The sequence below is a fragment of the Schistocerca cancellata genome, chromosome 3 (assembly GCF_023864275.1).
Source record: "Schistocerca cancellata isolate TAMUIC-IGC-003103 chromosome 3, iqSchCanc2.1, whole genome shotgun sequence".
NCBI lineage: Eukaryota > Metazoa > Arthropoda > Insecta > Orthoptera > Acrididae > Schistocerca > Schistocerca cancellata.
Genome location: NC_064628.1, coordinates 137,772,599 through 137,797,710, shown reverse-complemented (window position 1 = coordinate 137,797,710; position 25,112 = coordinate 137,772,599). Strand labels below are relative to the sequence as shown.

The 25,112-nt window shown below is 45.0% G+C and overlaps 1 protein-coding gene across 1 annotated transcript in view; it reads left to right on the top strand.

Moving 5' to 3' along the window:
• The window catches only part of LOC126176163 (diuretic hormone receptor-like), a 301,518-nt gene that overhangs the window by 100,931 nt on the left and 175,475 nt on the right, over nucleotides 1-25,112 (top strand). Inside the window, exon 3 of the mRNA XM_049923305.1 lies at nucleotides 17,101-17,287. Coding sequence (XP_049779262.1) covers nucleotides 17,101-17,287 — 187 coding nt within the window. The remainder of the gene's footprint in view (nucleotides 1-17,100; nucleotides 17,288-25,112) is intronic.

Genomic DNA, 25,112 nt, shown 5'->3' with positions numbered 1-25,112 from the left:
TATTATTTGAATTTGTTTGGATTTTAAGTGTGGTTTTCCAATTTTTCATTACTATGTTTAGGAACTGTATCAATTTAGGATCTACTTAGTATATTTCCAATATTTGTAGTAACCATGAGTGGGGTACACTGTCAAAAGCCTTTTGGTAATCAATGAATGCATAGTGCAGTGACCTTTGTTTAGTTTTAGCTTGATATGTCACCTGCGTATCTACTATCAGTTGCTCTTTACATCCTCGTGCTCCTTTGCAGCAGCCTTTTTGTTCTTCATTTATAATTTTGTTCTCGGTTGTATGTGTCATTAATTTCTGTGTAATGACTGAAGTTAATATTTTGAATATTGTTGGTAGGCATGTTATGGGGCGATATTTTGCTGGGTTTGCTGTGTCTGCTTGATCTTTAGGTTTCAGATAAGTTATTCCATGTGTAAGTGTATCAGGGAATGTTTATGGGTCTGCAGTGTAACTGTTAAATAATTTAGTTAGATGTGAATGTGTTGAGGTGAACTTCTTCAGCCAGAAGTTTGCTATTTTATCTTTTCCAGGGGCTTTCCAATTGTGCGTAGAATTAATTGCTTGGGTGACTTCATGTTGCGAAATTATCACTTCTGGCATTTGTGGTATCATCTTGTATATGTCCGTTTCTGCTTGTATCCACCGTGCATGTCTATTATGTTATACCAGGTTTGACCATATGTTGCTCCAAAAGTGTTCCATGTCTGTTATTTTTGGTGGATTGTCTATTTTAATGTGTGTGTTATCTATTGTCTGGTGAAATTTCTTTTGGTTTGTGTTGAATGTTTGCTTTTGTTTCCTTCTATTTTCACTTTTTTTGTATCTTCTAAGTCGTTTGGCCAATACTTGTAATTTCTGCTTCTTTTCATCTAATTGCTCTATCGCTTCTTGCTGAGAGATTTTACCTAACCTTTTTAGTTTTTTTTCTGACATTTCATTTCTTATAAATTGTGTTAGCTGTCCGATGTCTTTTCTCAGTTTTTCTATTCAGATCTGTAGCCTGTGTTTCCATGCTGGTTTTGTGGATTTCTTCTGTGTCTTGGTTGGTTCTGATCTCTGCCTAGTGTGTATATTTATAGTAGTGAGTGCTCCTACATAAACCAGTAGTTGTAACTCTTCCGTAGTTGTATTTTCATTTATTTTGTTGTGTATGATTGTGCTGATAGTTGTTATTGTTGTTTCGACTTGTGAGTTATTTGGTGGTCTATGCAAGAATGGTCTAATGTCTGTATTTGTGTCTTTGTATTCTATATATGTCAACTGAAATTTTTTTCTATATCTAACATGTATGTCACTTCATGTTCTATTTGTGCTTGTTCTGGTGGCTGTCTTAAGATTTCGTTTTCCTCTGTTTAATTGATGCGTGTTCCTTGTTCGTTTGCTCTGGGATGTTTGAGTCCATTACTGTATTTTCTTCTTCTTCTGATTGCACATTATTATTATTATTATTATTATTACTAGTATTATCGTCGATGGAAATGTGGAAACATCACGTCCATTACCGTTAGGGAAACAGCGTAATTCGAAAACTAACATTTCACAGTTAGCAGTATCGGGATGACTATAAGAGAATAAAAGCTGTCAGAGAGGTGATGCGCATTAGGTGGAACAGCACCCTGCTACTAGTGACATGTCCATATTGTATGCGCAGTCCGCCCCAGTTAGCTGACTGGTCAGCGCGTCAGAATGTCAATCCTAAGCACCGGGTTCGATTCCCGGCTGGGTCGGAGATTTTCTCCGCTCAGGGACTGGATGTCGTGTTGTCCTAATCATCATCATTTCATCCCCATCGACGCACAAGTCGCCGAAGTGGTGTCAAATCGAAAGACTTGCACCCAGCGAACGGTCTACCCGACGGGAGGCCCTAGTCACACTAAAAAAAAAAAAAAAAAAAATTGTATGCGCAGTTTGCCAGACGGGGATTAGCTGCTTAACTCACTCGTGACACTCCATGTATATTTGTGAACGTATCGTATTTTCTTCATGTACTATTATAAAACAGCATATCAAGTATGGCATCCACAAACGATGAACATGTAGATATTCTTCTGCTCCTTTGTGCATGTAATAATTGTAATAACTTGGCTGTTATTGCCACTCTTGAACATGAAAAAAAGAAAAGAAAAACTTCAAGAGGCTCTGAGCACTATGGGTCTGAGCACTGCTGAGGTCATCACTCGCCTAGAACTTAGAACTACTTAAATCTAACTAACCTAAGGACATCACACACATCCATGCCCGAGGCAGGATTCGAACCTGCGACCGTAGCAGCCGGGTGGTTCTGGACAGAAGCGCCTAGGACCGCTCGGCCACTCCTCCCGGCTGATGAGCTGCACTAGCAGTGAATGTACACCTATTATTATTCATTTACCCAACAACTGCAGCTGCAGACCGCCGTTTACGGATGCAGTTCTGTGAATGGTTCCAACAACGACTCCATTTACACTGTAATATGGTCGGATGAAGCAGTGTTCACTCGTGAGGGTATCTTCAATATGCGCAATGTCCACCACTGGTTTGATGTCGACCCACACGTCACCCACGACGGTGGATATCAAGTTTGCTTTGGTATCAACGTATCTTACGGAATATTGGAAGAAAGGAGTTTGGGTTCCCACTTATTGCTTGACCGGCTGACAGCAAAAAGGTATCATCCATTCCTCTCAAACTATTTGCCTCACTCTATGGAAGATGCTCCGCGGAACTGATGTGCGACGGCGTTTAGGGAGAATATTCCAGGGAAATGGCTCGGACTGGAGGTCCAGTTATTTCGTCTTGCCGGCCGTGGTGGCCGAGCGGTTCTAGGCGCTACAGTCTGGAACCGCGTGACCACTACGGCCGCAGGTTCGAATCCTGCCTCGAGCATGGATGTGCGTGATGTCCTTAGGTTAGTTAGGTTTAAGTAGTTCTAAGTTCTAGGTGACTGATGAACTCAGAAGTTAAGTAACATAGTGCGCAGAGCCATTTCAATCATTTGTTTGGCCTCCGCGTTCACCTGCCTTGAAATCTCTGGATTTATTCCTATGGCGACACTTGACGGAGCGCGTGTTTTCTACTACTCCGATACATGTGGGACATATTATAGCGCGTGTTCATGCTGCTCTTCTATCTGCGGATGCAGCTATGTTGCGAAGAGTCCAGACCTTTATGATTCTGCGTGTCGCGTAGTGTTTGGATGGACAGGAGGGTCGCTTTGAGTATCTGCTCTGAGGTCAACTTATTCTTTTATAAACGTCATGTGGTCATTAACTGTAAATTATTATTGTCACTGCTTGCTAATGTGTTACATCTGAACGGACGTAGTGCATGAGTTATTTAACTGTGCAGTCATCTTTAACACCTCGAAACTGATATTATTCCTGCAGCTATTCTGTCCTTTGACAACTCATTTGTTTCAGCTTTCTGTCTCTGACTTGTCTGACCACCTTCTTGTCATATTAACCGTAAAAATACACTCTACTATGTACATGGCTTAAGAAACAATGAATAGCACGGTATTATATGGCTGAATTGAACTGGCAAATAAAAACAAATGCGTCTCGATACTGAACTGAACCCTCGACCTCCTGCGTTTTAACCCGAAATGCTATTAAAGGCCGGCCGGAGTGGCCGAGCGGTTCTAGGCGCTACAGCCTGGAACTGCGCGACCGCTACGGTCGCAGGTTCGAATCCTGCCTCGGGCATGGATGTGTGTGATATCCTTAGGTTAGTTAGGTTTAAGTAGTTCTAAGTTCTAAGGGACTGATGACCTCAGACGTTAAGTCCCATAGTGCTGAGAGCCATTTGAACCAATTTCATTTGCTATTAAAGTGTTGCCAGAATGCCAATCTGGCACGTCCATCTACTACCGGAAATATGCGAAGGACAAAGTCTTGTGAAAGACATTTTTGTGTCATCAGTATGCGAGGAATCGCGCTGCGAAGTCCCAGTGTACGAATTTTTCTTAGCCCTGTATGTAACTTACAGAGTATAGTTTACTTGAAATCTGTAAATATTATTATATTGTCAGGCAGCTAGCTCCGCAGATAAGCGATTACTTCCTGTACTCACATTTCTAGAATATCCACAGGAAAATCATCGCGAGTTAAGGCTCTGCGTTCTGTCCATGATGGGGAAGACGGCACCACCGACAGCCGTGTTATCTCCAGCCAAAGGCGTCATTGTATGCGGTATGAAGACTCGTGTGGTCAGAACAATGCACACCCGGGAGTTGCTGGCTTTCTTGATCTTGGACGCGCTACGTCTCGTTCATGTAGCTCCTGAACTGGCATCACGACAGTTAGAACACTCAAGGAAAAGTCCCTGGGAGTACAAGGCATTAAATGCGAGTCCTGCGCATGGCAGCTAGACACGCTGATCACTAAACTAAGAAGATGGAATGTTACGACATTCAGACCGATATTTTCACTTGCAAGGAGAATAGTGGCGCACGGCAAAATTATGGGTATTTAAAATTCATCACTCTTCAGCACGGGCTGGACAAAAATATGAAAACATTACTAAAAAAGTGTGTTTGAACATGTATGATGATGTTAGCGAAGCCTGCAGGTTGCACTGTTTCATTTGACGACTATAATCGCCTATTCAATGTCCTCATTACGTTGCAGGTGCCAGCCGCGGTGAGAACAGTGTTCTGTGTAGTTGTGATTGCTTTATCTCTGAACTAAATTCGAACGTGGATATTGTGTCGGTGCCCATATGACAGGTGCCTTTGCAACCAAGAAGCAGTGTTTGGTGTTTCAAGAGACACCATATCGAAGATTTATACCGCACACAGCGAAAGCGGGAAAACATATTCCGCGAAGTCAAACCGCGGAAGATAGGTTTGTGTTGAGTGATGCCGAAGGACGAATGGTGACGAAAAAGAAGTGAGTGACATCTACAAAAGTCAGTACAGAACTGAATGTCACATTCGCGTGACTTTCAGCACTAAAACAACATGAAAGGAGCTCCGCAAACAAGGATCTGGAATTCCGAAACAGCTCATCAGTTCAAAAATGGTTCAAATGGCTCTGAGCACTATGGGATTTAACTTCTGAGGTCATCAGTGCCATAGAACTTAGAACTACCTATACCTAACCAACTTAAGGACGTCACACACATCCAAGCCCGAGGCAGGATTCGAACCTGTGACCGTAGCGGTCGCACGGTTCCAGACTGTAGCGCCAAGAACCACTCGGCCAGCTCATCAGTGATGAAAATACCCGTAACAGGAACACGTGGTGCCAAAGCCGTGATACTTTGACTATGGGGCAATGGAAGAATGTCACTTGATAGAATGAGGCTTGTTTTACTGTGTTCCCAACTTCAGGTTAAGTTTACGTTCCAGCAGTGAAACGTGATGGGGTTCAGTGATGATTTCTGCAGCCGTATTGTGGGGCTCCATGGGCCCCATGGTTAGTCTGTAAGATCGCACTACTGCCGAGGATTGTGTGACCCTTATGGCTGATCGGATTCTACCAATGGTAAAATGTTTGTTCCCCAACAGTGATGCTATGTACCAAGACGACACGGCCCCAGTTCGCACAGTCTGCACTGTGCAGCACTAGCTTTGTGAGCAAGATGCGTTGTCGTATCTCCTCACGCCAATACAGTCAGAAGACCCCAATATTATTGAGCCTATATGGCGTACTTTGGAGAGAAGGGAGTTTGATCACTATGCACCTCCATCGTCATTATAATAACGTGCGAGAAAAATGGTATGATTCCTTTGAGAAAGTTACGAGACCAGTATTCATCCTTTCCGAGACGACTGGAAGGCCGACCGGAGTGGTCGAGCGGTTCTAGGCGCTACAGTCTGGAACCGCGTGACCGCTGCGGTCGCAGGTTCGAATCCTACCTCGGGCATGGGTGTTTCTGATGTCCTTAGGTTAGGTAGGTTTAATTAGTTCTAAGTTCTAGGGGACTGATGACCTTCTGATGGTAAGTCCCATAGTGCTCAGAGCCATTTGAACCATTTGAACGACTGGAAGGCGTCTTCAATGAAAACACTTTTTCTTCACAGTATTAGGTATGGTAATTTGCTGCGCTTTTGTTTCCATATTATTGTCCATCCCATAAATATCTTCTACGTCAGTGAAGATAGATATTTGTGTTGAATTTCAGCTTTCTTATACAACTCTCTGCCGGCCGATGTGGCCGAGCGGTTCTAGGCGCTTCAGTCCGGAACCGCGCTGCTGCAACGGTTGCAGGTTCGAATCCTGCCTCGGGCATGGATGTGTGTGATGTCCTTAGGTTATTAGGTTTAAGTAGTTCTAAGTCTATGGGACTGATGACCTCAGATGTTTAGTCCCATAGTGCTCAGAGCCATTTGAACCATAAAACTCTCTGTTTACATTCGTAACTGGCCGCTTTGTGTAATTGTAACACAGCAACAAAAGGTGTTTAACCGTTCCTGTTGCAACAGGTACAACTGAGTGACAACTCCGCCCCGTCGTCTTCGTCGAAAGTGCGCCACAGGTTCTCCTTACGTCTAAGAAGCCTACGTATCTTCTCGCAGTGCGCCATTGATCTCTAAGGCGGCTCAACTCACGGTACTAGATACTCTTTTAAAGGCGTAGGAATCGGCGGTCGTTAGTGAATGTCTACGTCTAAGGACCCATCCTTAAAAAAATTATATTTTTGCAGTTCATTGAATAAATTAACACGTACCTCATTCTGTTTCCATTCATACGATAGATAAAGTTGTCTGAAATTGGATGAATCTTTTTGAAGCACCCAGCAATTCCAAGATTTATCGACAAATGTGTCTGGACCGACTTGTTACTAGGCAGTACCCATCTCATGGTGAGGCTTCCTTGGAACTGATACTGAACTGACACGTCTGTCTGCGCATCTATGCAGTGTGCGGGTTCGGTTTGCGATAGTGATTACTATTTTGTCTGCGCTGGTGAGAATGGGAGAAGGGCACCTAACCTCCCCTTGCTCCGTTTTACATGAGTGTACTTTTCTGGGTCGTCAGCGGCTCAATTGCCCACGATCATGACTAAATGCTTCCTCCAAGAAGACTCTCGGGCCCGTTACAGACGTATTTATTGAAGTCTAAAGCGGCTGCAGGTAACGACTGGTTTCTCGGTGCATTCAATGTAGTCGGCCTTAGCTAGCGGACGACACACAGTGTACTATGTGTCTACGTACGGGTTAGCAGGGAAAGCTGAGGATGAAAGTGGTCAAGTATGTTCAATAAATTAAATTTTCGTGGTCGTTCTCTCTTTGCATGTATTAACAGCACTATCTGTTGTAGCATTTTACGTTATATGAATGCGTGGTGTCTGTTCCTTCTGAAACATCCGAAAGAAAAGACACTCCGCATTCATATAATTTATCCGCCTCGATGGGCGACGAACCAATCTTCTTCAGTGGGAATGCACAATTGTGTCTGACCGTATGGGAATCTTTACGTAGCGAGCATGGCGGCCATTGACAGGGTCTGCAGACAGGTGGTGACAGGTGTGAGGGTGGGTTGGCCATGAGGCGTGCTGAGACAGTCCGCGCAGTTGCGATAAACGCTGTGTGTGGATGGCACAGAGGTTAACTCAGCTTCCTAGCAGCAGGATATTCCGAGCTCTAGTCCCGGTCAGGCTCACACTTTGACACGTTGCCGCTGATTGAGTATTAAGTCCTGATGTAGCTGACATCAATATTCCTTTTCCTTTCCTTATTGCCCTCTCCACCTTCAATTTGCTTTTAATGTATTGTACTTATTTCACTAAATTTTTTATCTTAATATGATCACAATTGGTTTACCAATTTTATAGCTAATACAAAATTGGCATCTTTCCCAAGTACTGGGTCCAAGTACTGATAAAAGTTGAATTCATTTTTATCCACATAAAGTATGAGACAGTACATTAATTAACTGAACAGTGCTAGATATTACTTACTGAACAATATTTAAGGCAATGATTACTGTATTGAAAATTATCAAATTCTGGATCAGTGATTTTCATTGACAAAAATCAGACAAAATTTCCTCCTGTAGAGACTGAGCAATGAACTTCCCACCGTTTGTCACATTTGCAACACCTTATCCAGTGGAAGATTAACTTAGGCGTCATCAGATACTGGACACTGCACACAAGTTTCTTATTTTAAATGTTATTACTCAGTTATGTGTTCTTTCTTACCACTGAACATCGTCATTACATGTGATCCTATTAAAACACTTTGTCTTTGCATGTTGGTTGTTTTTTTTTTTTTTCGGACGTAGTCTGCCTTTAGCATTTGCTTAAAGTCGAAAAAGTTCAACATTATTTTCGCTTAATAGAAGCATTAATTTTTGAACGCCCTGTGTTTTAACTATACTCAACATATTGTACACTAACAGATGAATTTTCTGAGATAAACTTTAAGTGCTATAGCCATGACAGGTGTATTGCCAGTTTCGGTAAGAACAGATCTTCGGTTTTCATCGCAACACTGCAGTAAAAATCATGCAAGTTAAGCACAAGGGGTTCTTAAGCTTCAATCTAAAATTGTTTGAACCTATTACCTCTCTTAGGGATTATAGCTGTTATGAAAATTATCTATTCTCGAAAGACGACGAGGTTGTCAACTTCGCTCATACCAATTATCCAGTTGGTTATGTTAAAAGTGTTTGAGTTTTGGAGTAGGCTTCACAAAAATTAGTCCTGAGTAATTAGTGACTGTGGAATGCACATTATCTGAGATAGCCACGTGCGGCAAACAATAACAATAAGGTTTATTAGTTGTTACAAAATATTGCACGTTGAATGTATTGAAAATTATAACATATCAGGCAAGAAACACTATTCAGAATGAGATTTTCACTCTGCAGCGGAGTGTGCGCTGATATGAAACTTCCTGGCAGATTAAAACTGTGTGCCCGACCGAGACTCGAACTCGGGACCTTTGCCTTTCGCGGGCAAGTGCTCTACCATCTGAGCTACCGAAGCACGAGCACTTGCCCGCGAAAGGCAAAGGTCCCGAGTTCGAGTCTCGGTCGGGCACACAGTTTTAATCTGCCAGGAAGTTTCATATCAGCGCACACTCTGCTGCAGAGTGAAAATCTCATTCTGGAAACATCCCCCAGGCTGTGGCTAAGCCATGTCTCCGCAATATCCTTTCTTTCAGGAGTGCTAGTTCTGCAAGGTTCGCAGGAGAGCTTCTGTAAAGTTTGGAAGGTAGGAGACGAGGTACTGGCAGAAGTAAAGCTGTGAGTACCGGGCGTGAGTCGTGCTTCGGTAGCTCAGATGGTAGAGCACTTGCCCGCGAAAGGCAAAGGTCCCGAGTTCGAGTCTCGGTCGGGCACACAGTTTTAATCTGCCAGGAAGTTTCAAGAAACACTATTATCTGCTTACAGCGTGCACACACTGACCTGGCAGCAACGGTTTCCCCTTGTGAAGCGTAAGTAGCATCCGTGTGAGGATGTTGCTTCGTTGGATGGACTTCGAGTGACTAGTAATCTCACCCTGTCTGTGAACTTGACAGCTATTACCTAAATGTGAAGAAAGGCACTTCTAACACGCTGCGCTAAGAATCACTTTTATTGGTTGAAAAGTATCGATATACTCAACGAAGATACTCATCGCAAGCAATAATAACAGGTGAGGTTGGCAGCAAGCACTGTATACAATTGTGTGCAAAACTGAAGCGTGGATGTGGCTTTCACATTATGTTTCACTACCAAGTAACGTAGCTCGAAAAAACGGAGCCATCCACAAAGCTGCTATAAGAAATTGAATATTTGAAAGAAATGCGTACTGAGATTAAAGTAAATTATACTTTTACTCGAATATAATAATTACACAAGTTACGGCGATCTACGATGGCCCCCTGAACATTATAAAAGGAGGGACATGTTTCTCAAAATTTTGTGTGTCAGACAGATGACCAAAGACGGAAATGCAGTGCTCTGTAGCGAGCTTCCGTGCTGGCCACAACTTTGGCAAATACTTCTTGCGATAGGACTTTCCATTCCTCCACCAGCGCTGTTGTCATCTGGTGGATGATCGTTAGATGTAAATGTCGTGAGACTAGGGCCTCCCCTCAGGTAGAACGTTCGCCGGGTGCAAGTCTTTCGAATTGAAGCCACTTCGGCGACTTGCGCGGTCGATGGGGATGAAATGATGATGAGTAGGACAACACAACACCCAGTCCCTGAGCGGAGAAAATCTCCGACCCTGCTGGGAATCGAACCCAGGCCCTTATGATTGACATTTTGTCACGCTGGCCACTTTTTTTTTCGTTTTCGTTCGTTGCCTCTGCTCGGGGCGGACGTCGTAAGACACCCGTTTAAGTTCGTCGTTGATCGATTAACTCAGTTTTTTATTACAGAGGGTAGCTAACCCTCTAACCGAACACGCCGAACTACCATGCCGGCGGCCACTCAGCTACCGGGGCCGGACGGATGATCGTTGTTTCATGTGGATATGCTGCGATACGTTCCCCATCGCATCCCACACGTGTTGGAGGGAACGGGTGGTCCAGTCTTTCGCCTTATATCCTCCGCTGTTCGATGAAGTTGCACGCTGTCATCCATTAAAATGAAGTGACAGCTGAATGCACTCCTGCAGAGACGCTCATGGGGAAGGAGTATAGTGAAATTACTATGAAATGAATCCTTAGCTGCTTGCAGGCGTTGATATACGTCAACGGAGACAGATGAAAATGTGTGCCCTGACCGGGACTTAAACCAGGGATCTCCTGCTTACATCCAGACACCACACTTGCTAGGTGGTAGCTTTTAAATCGGCCGCGGTCCGTTAGTATACGTCGGACCCGCGTGTCGCCACTGTCAGTGATGGCAGACCGAGCGCCGCCACACGGCAGGTCTAGAGAGACGTTCTAGCACTCGGCCCAGTTGTACAGCCGACTTAGCCAGAGATGGATCACTGACAACTACGCTCTCATTTGCCGAGACGATAGTTAGCACAGCCTTCAGCTACGTCATTTGCTACGACCTAGCAAGGCGCCATTACCAATTGATATTGAGATATTAAAAGCCTGAACAGTAACAAGAGCTATGTTCTACAATTGTGGATTAAAGTTGAGTATTCTACCAGTTACTCTTGTTTTGCTAGTCTTATTTCTCTGACCTGTTCCAGACCTCACGCCAGCCTGCGTGAGCTTAATCGCGTGCCTTTCGGCTTCCTCAAAACTCCGTGAATTGGCTCCTGCCAATTCACAATACTATCCATCTGAGCCACCGAGGACGCAGAGGATAGTGCGACTGCAGGGATTTATCTCTGGCATGCCTCCCGCGAAACCCCACATTCTCAACGTGTTGTCCCGCACTACATTCTTAGCGCCCCCGCCCATTATACTCATTACTCGCGGCGCGTTGCCGATTCCCGTAAGAGTGCGGGCACTGTTTGTACATCCTCACAGAAGAAGAAGATGGTCAAGTGGCCGGTGAGCCTTAACTATATACGTATACTAAGATGGTATCTGTATCAGATACCATCGGTGACCATGCAACTTGTTAGAATGAAAATACAGTGAAATTAACACTCTTAGCTGCTTACAGGCGTTGACATAAGTCAGCGGGGACAGATGAAAATGTGTGCCCCGACCGGGACTCGAAGCCGAGATCTCCTGCTTACATGGCAGACGCTCTACCCATCTGAGCCACCGAGGACACAGAGGATAGAGCGACTGCAGGGATTTATCTCTGACACGCCTCCGGCGAAACCCACATTCTCAAGGTATTGTCCCGCACTACATTCGTAGTGCCCCCGCCCATTATACTCACTACTCGCGGCGCGTTGCCGATTCCCGTAAGAGTTCTGGCACTGTTTGTACATCCTCACAGAAGAAGGAGATGGTCAAGTGGCCGGTGAGCCTTAACTATATATGTATACTAATATGGTATCTGTTCTTTCGGACATTATGCCTCCCTACATCTTAACAGCTGGACCGCCAAAGCGATCCTGGGTTTGTACTCTCACTTGGCGGCATATGATGGTACGTCCAGAATCACTACTCAGACCGAATCTGCTCTCATCGGAAAAGAACATGCGACTCCTGTCCCCACTGATCGAGTTTCGATGACCTTGACACCACTGGAGACGGTGCCGCCTTCGTGTGGGTATCAAAGCAACACTACGCACAGGTCGTCGTGCCAAGAGACCACCCCGATGGAGTTGCCGCGCCACTGTGGAACGCGAGATATCGTGCCTTATAGTGCTGTTAAATGTTAATGCAATTGCATCTGCTGTTAGACGTGGATTCCTTCTGGACTCCCTGCCAGATGCACAACGTAGCGGTCATCTGCTGGCGTAATTGACCGTGATCGTCCACCTCCCCTCCATCATGCAGCAGAACCTGCAGTTCGAAACGCTCTCCATGAATGTGTAACACTGCTGTGAACAATACCGAATTCTTGGGCTACAATTGTGACACTTCGTCCTCCTCTCAGGTTTCCAACGGCTCTTGCTCGTATGCAGTCACCCTCCTGTTGTCCCCGGGCTATATTGTAACGAAGAACATCACTACAGTGCACCACAACTGCTCACTGTTTTGGCACCCTGTCCTTTCCCCGTTCCTTCAGCTTCCTCGTGTTGAGGGTCCAACCCCGTTTGGCGGGATATTTACGCTGTGCTCATGTCACGTGTACGCGAGTGCGTGGCCTCTGGCAACATCTTCCCGCACTTTCATCCATTTCCAACGAGTAGTTAATATGTTAGGCTACTACAGGGTGAAAAGTATTTAAACCGACAAACTGTGGGAGGTCGTAGGAGACAACAAAACAAATATTTTTCCCTGTTGTTGTTGTGGTCTTCAGTCTTGAGACTGGTTTGATGCAGCTCTCCATGCTACTCTATCCTGTGCAAGCTTCTTCATCTCCCAGTACCTACTACAACCTACATCCTTCTGAATCTGCTTAGTGTATTCATCTCTTGGTCTCCCCCTACGATTTTTACCCTCCACGCTGCCCTCCAATACTAAATTGGTGATCCCTTGATGCCTCACAACATGTCCTACCAACCGATCCCTTCTTCTGGTCAAGTTGTGCCACAAACTTCTCTTCTCCCGAATCCTATTCAATACTTCCTCATTAGTTATGTGATCTACCCATCTAATCTTCAGCATTCTTATGTAGCACCACATTTCGAAAGCTTCTATTCTCTTCTTGTCCAAACTATTTACCGTCCATGTTTCACTTCCATACATGGCTACACTCCATACAAATACTTCCAGAAATGACTTCCTGACACTTAAATCTATACTCGATGTTAACAAATTTCTCTTCTTCAGAAATGCTTTCCTTGCCAGTGCCAGTCTACATTTTATATCCTCTCTACTTCGACCATCATCAGTTATTTTGCTCCCCAAATAGCAAAACTCCTTTACTACTTTAAGTGTCTCATTTCCTAATCTAATTCCCTCAGCATCACCCGACTTAATTCGACTACATTCCATTATCCTCGTTTTGCTTTTGTTGATTTTCATCTTATATCCTCCTTTCAAGACGCTATCCATTCCATTCAACTGCTCTTCCAAGTCCTTTGCTGTCTCTGACAGAATTACAATGTCATCGGCAAACCTCAAGGTTTCATTTCTTCTCCATGGATTTTAATACCTACTCCGAATTTTTCTTTTGTTTCCTTTACTGCTTGCTCAATATACAGATTGAATAACATCGGGGAGAGGCTACAACCCTGTCTTACTCCCTTCCCAACCACTGCTTCCCTTTCATGTCCCTCGACTCTAATAACTGCGATCTGGTTTCTGTACAAATTGTAAATAGCCTTTCGCTCCCTGTATTTTACCCCTGCCACCTTTAGAATTTGAAAGAGAGTATTCCAGTCAACATTGTCAAAAGCTTTCTCTAAGTCTACAAATGCTAGAAACGTAGGTTTGCCTTTCCTTAATCTTTCTTCTAAGATAAGTCGTAAGGTCAGTATTGCCTCATGTGTTCCAGTATTTCTACGGAATCCAAACTGATCTTCCCCGAGGTCGGCTTCTACTAGTTTTTCCATTCGTCTGTAAAGAATTCGTGTTAGTATTTTGCAGCTGTGGCTTATTAAACTGATTGTTCGATAATTTTCACATCTGTCAACACCTGCTTTCTTTGGGATTGGAATTATTATATTCTTCTTGAAGTCTGAGGGAATTTCGCCTGTTTCATACATCTTGCTCACCAGATGGTAGAGTTTTGTCAGGACTGACTCTCCCGAGGCCGTCAGTAGTTCCAATGGAATGTTGTCTACTCCCGGGGCCTTGTTTCGACTCAGGTCTTTCAGTGCTCTGTCAAACTCTTCACGCAGTATCGTATCTCCCATTTCATCTTCTTCTACATCCTCTTCCATTTCCATAATATAGTCCTCAAGTACATCGCCCTTGTACAGACCCTCTATATACTCCTTCCCTAAGGTTTATTTTTTCCTATGAGGAGAATTTAAACCGGTAGAGAAAGATTTCTCTGGCGGTAAATGAATTAAACCAACAAACACTTTTCCATTTTTTTATGACCAAGAGACAACAAGTAGGTAGCAGATAGGCCCAATTAAAAAGTCCCCAACAACACCGATCCACATATTAACGAAGAACCGCACTTGATGGGCGCTAGTAACTCCGGCATGTGGATTACCCTCACTCCAAACATGCGAATTGTGCATGTTGAAGACTCCATCACCCCCGAACGTTGCTTCATCGGGAAACAATACAGAGGATGGAAATGTAGGACGCATATCACACTGTTCCAGATACCACTGCGAAAGGTGGCCGAGCGGTTCTAGGCGCTTCAGTCTGGAACCGCGCGACTGCTACGGTCGCAGGTTCGAATCCTGATTCGGGCATGGATGTGTGTGATGTCCTCAGGTTAGTTAGATTTAAGTAGTTCTAAGTTCTAGGGGACTGATGACCTCAGAAGTTAAGTCCCATAGTGCTCAGAGCCATTTTTTTGAAACCACTGCGAAAACTGTGCTCTGGGTGGATAATCAACTGGTTCCAGGTTGTGGACACGCTGTAAGTGAAATGGACGTAACAATTGCTCTCCAAGGACTGTTTTTACATTCGTCTGATTCGTCCCCATGTTACGTGCAATTTCACGAGTGCTGATTGAAGGATCCCGCTCCACATGCTGCGATTCAGCTTCCTGAACTTGCAGCGTTCTTACCATGCGTCGGCGTCCCTGTCCCGGTAATCTGCAAAATGACCCGGTCTCATGATCACAGCAGCAAAGGTCGTACGATGCGGAGTACGGCGATTAGGATATTGTTGTTGATAAACCCGCTGTGCAGCTCGTCCGTTGTGGTGCGCTACGTAGTACGCACCATCCATATCAGTGTACTCACTCCAGGTGTATCGCTCCGTTAGCAAACAGAGACAATGCACTAGTACACTGGTGGACAGCAGTTGCCTACAACTGAAGAGCGTAATAGCCCTCTAACAACTGAAGCTCATAACAACACTTCTAACAACTGAAGAGCGTAATACGGCTTCCACCGGTTTAAATAATCCTCATAGGAAAAAATGACATTAGGTAAAATATTTGTTTTGATGTCCCCTACAACCTCCGACAATTTGTCGGTTTAAATACTTTTCACCCTGTATATCTGTCTCTTGGTTGGTTTTTGAAGATCTTTGCATATACACTCCTGGAAATTGAAATAAGAACACCGTGAATTCATTGTCCCAGGAAGGGGAAACTTTATTGACACATTCCTGGGGTCAGATACATCACATGATCACACTGACAGAACTACAGGCACATAGACACAGGCAACAGAGCATGCACAATGTCGGCACTAGTACAGTGTATATCCACCTTTCGCAGCAATGCAGGCTGCTATTCGCCCATGGAGACTATCGTAGAGATGCTGGATGTAGTCCTGTGGAACGGCTTGCCATGCCATTTCCACCTGGCGCCTCAGTTGGACCAGCGTTCGTGCTGGACGTGCACACCGCGTGAGACGATGCTTCATCCAGTCCCAAACATGCTCAATGGGGGACAGATCCGGAGATCTTGCTGGCCAGGGTAGTTGACTTACACCTTCTAGAGCACGTTGGGTGGCACGGGATACATGCGGACGTGCATTGTCCTGTTGGAACAGCAAGTTCCTTGCCGGTCTAGGAATGGTAGAACGATGGGTTCGATGACGGTTTGGATGTACCGTGCACTATTCAGTGTCCCCTCGACGATCACCAGTGGTGTACGGCCAGTGTAGGAGATCGCTCCCCACACCATGATGCCGGGTGTTGGCCCTGTGTGCCTCGGTCGTATGCAGTCCTGATTGTGGCGCTCACCTGCACGGCGCCAAACACGCATACGACCATCATTGGCACCAAGGCAGAAGCGACTCTCATCGCTGAAGACGACACGTCTCCATTCGTCCCTCCATTCACGCCTGTCGCGACACCACTGGAGGCGGGCTGCACGATGTTGGGGCGTGAGCGGAAGACGGCCTAACGGTGTGCGGGACCGTAGCCCAGCTTCATGGAGACGGTTGCGAATGGTCCTCGCCGATACCCCAGGAGCAACAGTGTCCCTAATTTGCTGGGAAGTGGCGGTGCGGTCCCCTACGGCACTGCGTAGGATCCTACGGTCTTGGCGTGCATCCGTGCGTCGCTGCGGTCCGGTCCCAGGTCGACGGGCACGTGCACCTTCCGCCGACCACTGGCGACAACATCGATGTACTGTGGAGACCTCACGCCCCACGTGTTGAGCAATTCGGCGCTGCGTCCACCCGGCCTCCCGCATGCCCACTATACGCCCTCGCTCAAAGTCCGTCAACTGCACATACGGTTCACGTCCACGCTGTCGCGGCATGCTACCAGTGTTAAAGACTGCGATGGAGCTCCGTATGCCACGGCAAACTGGCTGACACTGACGGCGGCGGTGCACAAATGCTGCGCAGCTAGCGCCATTCGACGGCCAACACCGCGGTTGCTGGTGTGTCCGCTGTGCCGTGCGTGTGATCATTGCTTGTACAGCCCTCTCGCAGTGTCCGGAGCAAGTATGGTGGGTCTGACACACCGGTGTCAATGTGTTCTTTTTTCCATTTCCAGGAGTGTATGAATTGGGTCGAATTTCATGGACCGTCTTGCGACTACTTTCGAGACGGCTGCTCTCGCCAGTGCTGTCAGTGTTGCAGCGCGGCCGGTGGCCGCCGCTGTTGCAGAGAACGCGTCGCGGTGGTGCCACGCGAACGGCACGTGGGACGGCTACAGCAACTACTCGCTGTGCCGCGACCTCAGCCAGCTGCCGGCCGCGGACCGCGTCGAGGTGGCGACGGCGCTCTACTACGCCGGCTACACGCTGTCGCTCGTCGCGCTCTCCGTCGCCGTCTGCATCTTCCTCTACTTCAAGTAAGTCGCTCACTACCGTCTGCACAGTGATAAACAGTCCGTACAGGGTTACGCTTTAGTACCCCCGGGATTTCAGAAGGCAACTACACTACTGGCCATTACAATTGCCACACCAAGAAGAAATGCAGCTGATAAACGGGTATTAATTGCACAAATATATTATACTAGAACTGACATGTGATTACATTTTCACGCAATTTCGGTGCATAGATCCTGAGAAGACAGTACCCAGAACAACCACCTCTGGACGTAATAACGGCCTTGATACGCCTGGGCATTGAGTCAAACAGAGCTTGGATGGCGTGTACAGGTACAGCTGCCCATGCAGCTTCAACACGATACCACAGTTCATCAAGAGTAGTGACTGGCGTATTGTGACGAGCCAGTTGTTCGGCCACCATTGACCAGACGTTTTCAGTTGGTGAGAGAACTGGAGAATGTGCTGGCCAGGGCAGCAGTCGATCATTTTCTGTATCCAGAAAGGCCCGTACAGGACCTGCAACATGGGGTCGTGCATTACACTGCTGAAATGTAGGGTTTCGCAGGGATCAACTGAAGGGTAGAGCCACGGGTCGTAACACATATGAAATGTAACGTCCACTGTTCAAAGTGCCGTCAATGCGAACAAGAGGTAACCGAGACGTGTACCCCGTACCATCACGCCGGCTGATACGCCAGTATGGCGATGACGAATACACGCTTCCAATGTGCGTTCACCGCGATGTCGCCAAACACGGATGCGACCAGCATGATGCTGTAAACAGAAACTGGATTCATCCGAAAAAATGACGTTTTGCCATTCGTGCACCCATGTTCGTCGTTGAGTACACCATCGCAAGCGCTCCTGTGTGTGATGCAGCGTCAAGGGTAACCGCATCCATCGCCTCCGATCTGATAGTATATGCTGCTGCAAACGTTGTCGAACTGTTTGTGCAGATGGTTGTGGTTTTTGTCTTGCAAACGTCCCCATCTGTTGAATCGGGGATCGAGACGTGGCTCCACGATCCGTTACAGCCATGCCCACAAGATGCCTGTCATCTCGACTGCTAGTGATACGAGGCCGTAGGGATCCAGCACAGCGTTCCGTGTTATCCTTCTGAACCCACCGATTCCATTTTCTGCTAACAGTCATTGGATCTCGACCAACGCGAGCAGCAGTGTCGCGATACGATAAACCGCAATCACGTTAGGCTACAATCCGACCTTTATCAAAGTCGGAAACGTGATGGTACTCATTTCTCCTCCTTACACGAGGCATCACAACAATGTTTCACCAGTCAACGCCGGTCAACTGCTGTTTGTGTTTGAGAAATCGGCTGGAAACTTTCCTCATGTCAGCACGTTGTAGGTCTCGCTACAGGCGCCAACCTAGTGTGAATGCTCTGAAAAGCTAATCATTTGCATATCACAGCATCTTCTTCCTCTCGGTAAAAAATTTCACGTTTGTAGCACGTCATCTTCGTGGTGTAGCAATTTTAATGTCCAGTAGTGTACATGAGAATTACACGACGTATAGATAATAAACAAAAAGTTGTGGATGGAGCACCTCTCCAGGTTCTGATTAGTGATACGCACCGTGACGAAGCTGCATAAGCCACCCCGTACACAGAGTTCCAAACTGGGCAGCTATGGCGCCAGTTATTTCCATCACACACTGAGTTTTGCGCGTCAGTAACGGTGAACATACAGAGAGCCTGTGATGGAGGTAAAACTTGGAGAGACTCTCTATCCACCTCAATGTTTCTATTTTATGCATGTCTTGTTTTTGCCACACAATGATCTTCTGAAAGCCTAGAGATACGTATCGCCCTGTACGGAAAGGTATACCCAGTGTGGATTTGTAAAATTTTTCTTAAACATACGTGGCACGTGGAAGATGTTTTGAAGATCACGACTCGAGTCTGAATGTAGGCATTAGAGGAAAGTGCTGTTGGCAAATTGGTCAACTGTGTACCCCGTACTACCCACTGTAAGCTTAACCTAGCGAGTATAGAATAACCAGCATGGCAAAAAACTAAGACTAGTATTTTCATCTCTAATTCACTCCAGAGATCACAGGTTTCGGTATTCCATCAAGACATCATCAGGCCATCTGTAGTTATGTATGTAGGAGCTCTTCCAGACGAAATGTCGTGCAAAACTGCATAAGTATCCACACCAGCATATGTAACACAACTATACACTCGTAAACAATCTGAGTCCAGATTGCTTAAGTCTAGCTTATCACCCATTTCTGTAACAGTTTCGATAACTTTGTTACACTTATCTTAGTAATTAATCGCTATTAGTGACTGCACTTCATTCTAACGCCTTGTGTTCTGGTGCTGTCGTAGACTCAGTAACGCCTTGAAATAAGTAAATGTTAGATATTCTGTGAAAAGATGTAAAACATAAAAGTAAATTTGCAGCAGTGTTCCAAAAAGTTACAAGCATATCATATGTACAGGATGAAGAAAAACTCGCGCACTCGACTTCGCAGCGCGATTCTTCACCTACTTACTAACAACAAAAAAATGCCACTCACTAAATTTCATCATTCGGATAGTTCGGACAGTAAACGAACGTTACAGATGGGCAAACTGGCAACACGGTAATCATGTGTACAGTAACTACTTCTGTCAAAATTAAGGAGCAGAGTTGTGCCGGTGGTTCAGTGAATAGCGTTTCAAGTAGACATCTCCGAGGTCTAGGGTTCAATTCTGCGTCGAACCTTATTTGTTTTCGTTTGCTAAAAGTACTCTCCGTATTACGGTATCTGGCGTCTTAATCGTCACACAGCGATTACAGTGGGACTTGCACTAAACATTTGCAGTTACATGCTACGAACACAGATATTATGATAAGAACAAAACGCACACCCATGTCCGATGGTTTGACGTTGTTCGAATGCAGCCTGGAAGATGTGAATGTCTGACATAGAACATGCTACGGAGCGTGCACGCATGTGTTGAGGCAAATGGAAACCATTTTGAACACATGCTGTAACTGTGGCTGCATGGTACAACGCGTAACAGACCACAGTCTTTATGAAATGTAAGAGTGAATAAATGGTCTCTAGACTGAAAACCATGCATTTTCGGACGTAAGTTCATTAGACATTTTTTGTTCCGTAACCTCTCATCGATAAATCACCGTGTATGTATGAGCAGCCCGTATTGTTTCTTATGCAATCAGTTACATGAAAAATCACAAAAAGAATGGCGGTAGTTGCATCGCAATACGTCAGTTACATCCAGAGAAAATGTAAGGAGAAGTTGACGCTTGAATTAAATGAGACGCGCTGCTACTGAACACCTCAAATGCAAGTGTTAACCCCATGTTGCTCATAATCACGATGTGGTTGACGTACGTAATCTCACTTTCACTGCTGTCACGAGGGCCGAAAGTAATAATATAGTTTACTGCCACAAACATGATGATGCTGTGGTGTATCGAGAGGTTGTAACAATGGAAAATTATACTGAAATGCAGGAGGATCTGCAGCGAATTGACGCATGGTGCAGGGAATGGCAATTGAATCTCAATGTAGACAAGTGTAATGTGCTGCGAATACACAGAAAGATAGATCCCTTATCATTTAGCTACAAAATAGCAGGTCAGCAACTGGAAGCAGTTAATACCATAAATTATCTGGGAGTACGCATTAGGAGTGATTTAAAATGGAATGATCATATAATGTTGATCGTCGGTAAAGCAGATGCCAGACTGAGATTCATTGGAAGAATCCTAAGGAAATGCAATCAGAAAACAAAGGAAGTAGGTTACAGTACGCTTGTTCGCCCACTGCTTGAGTACTGCTCAGCAGTGTGGGATCCGTACCAGATAGGGTTGATACAAAACATAGAGAAGATCCAACGGAGAGCAGCGCGCTTCGTTACAGGATCATTTAGTAATCGCGAAAGCGTTACGGAGATGATAGATAAACTCCAGTGGAAGACTCTGCAGGAGAGACGCTCAGTAGCTCGGTACGGGCTTTTGTCAAAGTTTCGAGAACATACCTTCATCGAAGAGTCAAGCAGTATATTGCTCCCTCCTACGTATATCTCGCGAAGAGACCATGAGGATAAAATCAGGGAGATTAGAGCCCACGCAGAGGCATACCGACAATCCTTCTTTCCACGAACAATACGAGACTGGAATAGAAGGGAGAACCGATAGAGGTACTCAAGGTACCCTCCGCCACACACCGTCAGGTGGCTTGCGGAGTATGGATGTAGATGTAGATGTAGAAACTAGGTATGTGCAATACCAGCGCGTTTATTTCAAGTGCAAACTTCGCTTTGCAATTTCTTGGGATATAACTGACGTATTGCGAACTGACTTATTGCGATGCAACAACCGCTATCCTTTTTATGATTTTTCATGTTATTGACTGCGTAAGAAATAATACGGGATGCTCATTAAAAAAAAACATAAGTTCGTGTTGAAGCTAATGTTTGCTCATGTTTTAGAATGCCTCATAGCATTTTTCTCACGAGCCCCGGTCTTAAATTCGTACTAGTGAAAGTAGTTTTTTTTTACATCTGTTTCTGTTCCAAAGATACCAGCGCTGAAACGTTTAAGTGGGCCAGCCTACATATAGGTGTATTAGCAGAACAATATTCAGTTCTAGCCGATCAGTCATTACACTGGTATATAATAAACATCTTGCTCAGTAGTTGCTTATGTCATTTAGGCAAGTCAGACATTTTGTCATATTTTAACTTGCATTTGACAACGGCTATAAAGCCGATATCATGGCTGTGTGAAATAAATAAACAGCAATTAACAGTGTAATTGAGAAAATTTCTTCCAAATGGTTGCGTATGTAGCGAAAGTGCCACAAGTACGTGGTTCTGCTTGTGTATTCGTTTACTCGCTCTCGTTTCAGAGAGTGTCGAGTCCACCCTCACCAGACTCAAGTGGAGACCCGAGTCTACATGCTGACTGTTTCAAAGCCAGTATATGCTGCTAATTTCTGTTCAACATATGTAAAAGTAAAAACAACACTCAGTGAAACTAAAAGCAATGGTGCCAACATTAAGAGTGCAAACAGAATTCCACTGTTAAATTGAGAGGAGAGAGGAGATAGATTGGAAGAGTACGTTGAAGGCACTTGTAAGGGAAAGGGATTGTCTGACGATGCGACAGAACATGTAATTAGAGTCGAAAGGAAGACATAGGGTGTCCCACACTAGACAGAATTCAAAAGAGCTTCATAAGACGTGGGATAAATGGTTCAAATGGCTCTGAGCACTATGGGACTTAACATCTGAGGTCATCAGTCCCCTAGAACTTAGAACTACTTAAACCTAACTAACCTAAGGACACACATCCATGCCCGAGGCAGGATTCGCACCTGCGACCGTAGCGGTCGAGCGGTTCCATACTGAAGCGCCTAGAACCGCTCGTCCACACCGGCCGGCAAGATTTGGGATAAATTAAGGCAGAAGGAAAAGATAACATTCCATCGATACTTCTAAAAGAGCTGGGGGATGGCTATCAAGCGACTGTTCAAATTGATGTGTAGATTCTATGACACTGGCGACGTACCATCGGACTTTCGAATGATATCAAATACACAGTTCAGAGGCTCGCTCGAGGAAGTGAGTGCGAGAACTTCCGTATGTCAGCTTAATAGCTCATATATGCAAGTTGCTGACAAGAACAGTGGATCGAAGAATGGAAGACAAAATTGACGATATGTTGGTGGTCATTTGGCTTTGGGAAAGCTAGACGTGCTAGTTAGGCAGTCCTGACATTCTCCTTGATGACGGAAGGACAGAAGAAAAGAAAAATCAAGACAGGTTCATTGGATTTCTCGACCAGAAAAAGCGTTCGACAATGTTAATTGGGGCAGGATGTCGAAATGTACAATGACAAATAGGGGAAAATAAGAATGGAAGGCGAAGGACGAAGTGTTCGGATTAAAAAAATTAAAAAAGTTGTAAGCAGGGATGCAGTCTTTCCTCTCTATTGTTCTACGTATCCAGTACATGAAGTAGCAATGACTGGAACAAAAGTATGGTTTGAGAGTGGGATTTAAATGCAGGGTGGAAGATTACGAATAAGATTCTCTGATGATATATCTAGCCCCAGCGAATGTGAATAAGAGTTACAGGATGTGTTGAATGGATTGTACAGTGTAATGGGTACTGAATGTGGACTCAGGGTGAACAGAAGAAAGACGAATACAATAGGAAGTAACAGAAATGAGAGTAGCGATTTTAAGTTAGGCTTACATGAAAATGGGTTATCACAAAATAGGCAAAGTTAAAGAGTTCTGCTATATTGGAAGCAAAGTAAACTATGATAAATGAAGCAAGGAGGACGTAAAAAGCAGACTATCAGACGCAGAGAGAGTATTTCTGACCACTATCAAACATCTGCCTTAATTTGAGGAAGATATTTCTGAGAATGTATGTTCGGAGTAACTCACTGCATGCTAGTGAATCATGGGATGTGAGAAAACTAAAAAGGATGAGAAGTGTCGCAGGAGAGCGTTGAAAATTAGATGTAATGGTAAGGTCAATTATGAGGAGGTTCTCTGCAGAATCAGTGAAAAAAGGATTATTTGGGAAACACTGACAGGAAGAAGGAACAGGATGATAGGACATTTGTTAAGACATCAGGGGATAACTTCCACGGTACTAGAGGGATCTGGAGATGGAGGAAAATGTAGGGGAAGACAGAGATTGGAAACATCCCAAAAATTATTGAGGACGTAGAGTGGAAGTGCTATTAAGGTGAAGAGGTTGGCACAGTAGAGGAATTCGTGGCGGGTCTCTTCAAACCAGTCAGAAGACTGATGATTCAAATCACATCAAATAAAAAAGACGGGTGCGTGATACGCTCTGTGCAGAATGGTGGCAAAATACTTTGCGATGTTGGCAGTGCGCACTCTGTCGCTTCACATGCTAGAGAAGTTACCTACGTTGAAAAGCAGCAATGCTGGTGCAATCGTATCATGGGGCCACAGGCTCTCCTTTCTTACCCTCTGTTGAAGAATTTATATTCTTGGAAAAATATGACTATCGCATCTCCTCTGTGTTGCAATTTGGGACAGGTAGAGAAAATCTTCATGGCGGAGCACGCACTTTATGCGACATGGCACGTGAGAAAATTTGCCAGGCTTCGCGGTGGCAATGAGTTTCTTCAGGAAAGCCACTAAAATTCGTAAACAGAACAGTAGTTTTAACTTCAATATGATCGAACCCTCGATTCTTGTACTGCCGTGAACGACTGTTACAGGTAGCAAACGGAATATCACAGTGGTAATGACCAGTGAAATGCTCTCAGTCATTCGAGCGACATGTACATTCAATCTCCACCCGCGAGCTCGACTCCTGTTCGTATCGGGCAATGGAGTTGCCAGTTGCTCGTGCTGCCAAACCATTGGAAAGTCATAAAAAAATGTCGACTGAAAATCCCGAGGCGAATACCAACCTACAATCAACATCATTCAGTGAATTGACGATTCTTTGAGGCCTAAAGCAGAAAAAAACCTTGGTATAAAAGGGGAAAAACGGCACATTATAAAAGAATTGTAGAAAAACAAATTAGAAAAATATTAATGAAAGAAGGAGATCAGTCAGTCTCAACGGAAGAGATATCTACTGCAGCTGATAGTCCATAGTTATCGATCTCAAGCTTCATCTTCCACTTTGTCGGCTCGACTTGATTAACTTTTATTAATATTTGATCCTTGCCGTTGCGTCACTGCACGTCCTCGTGTGCATTCGCCAGCAAGTTGATAATGGAGAAATCGGTACGGGAGGGGTCATGAGCTCGAATTATGTGGTCAATGCACTGCCGCCTCTTGTTTCCTAATATTCGGCCAATGTGT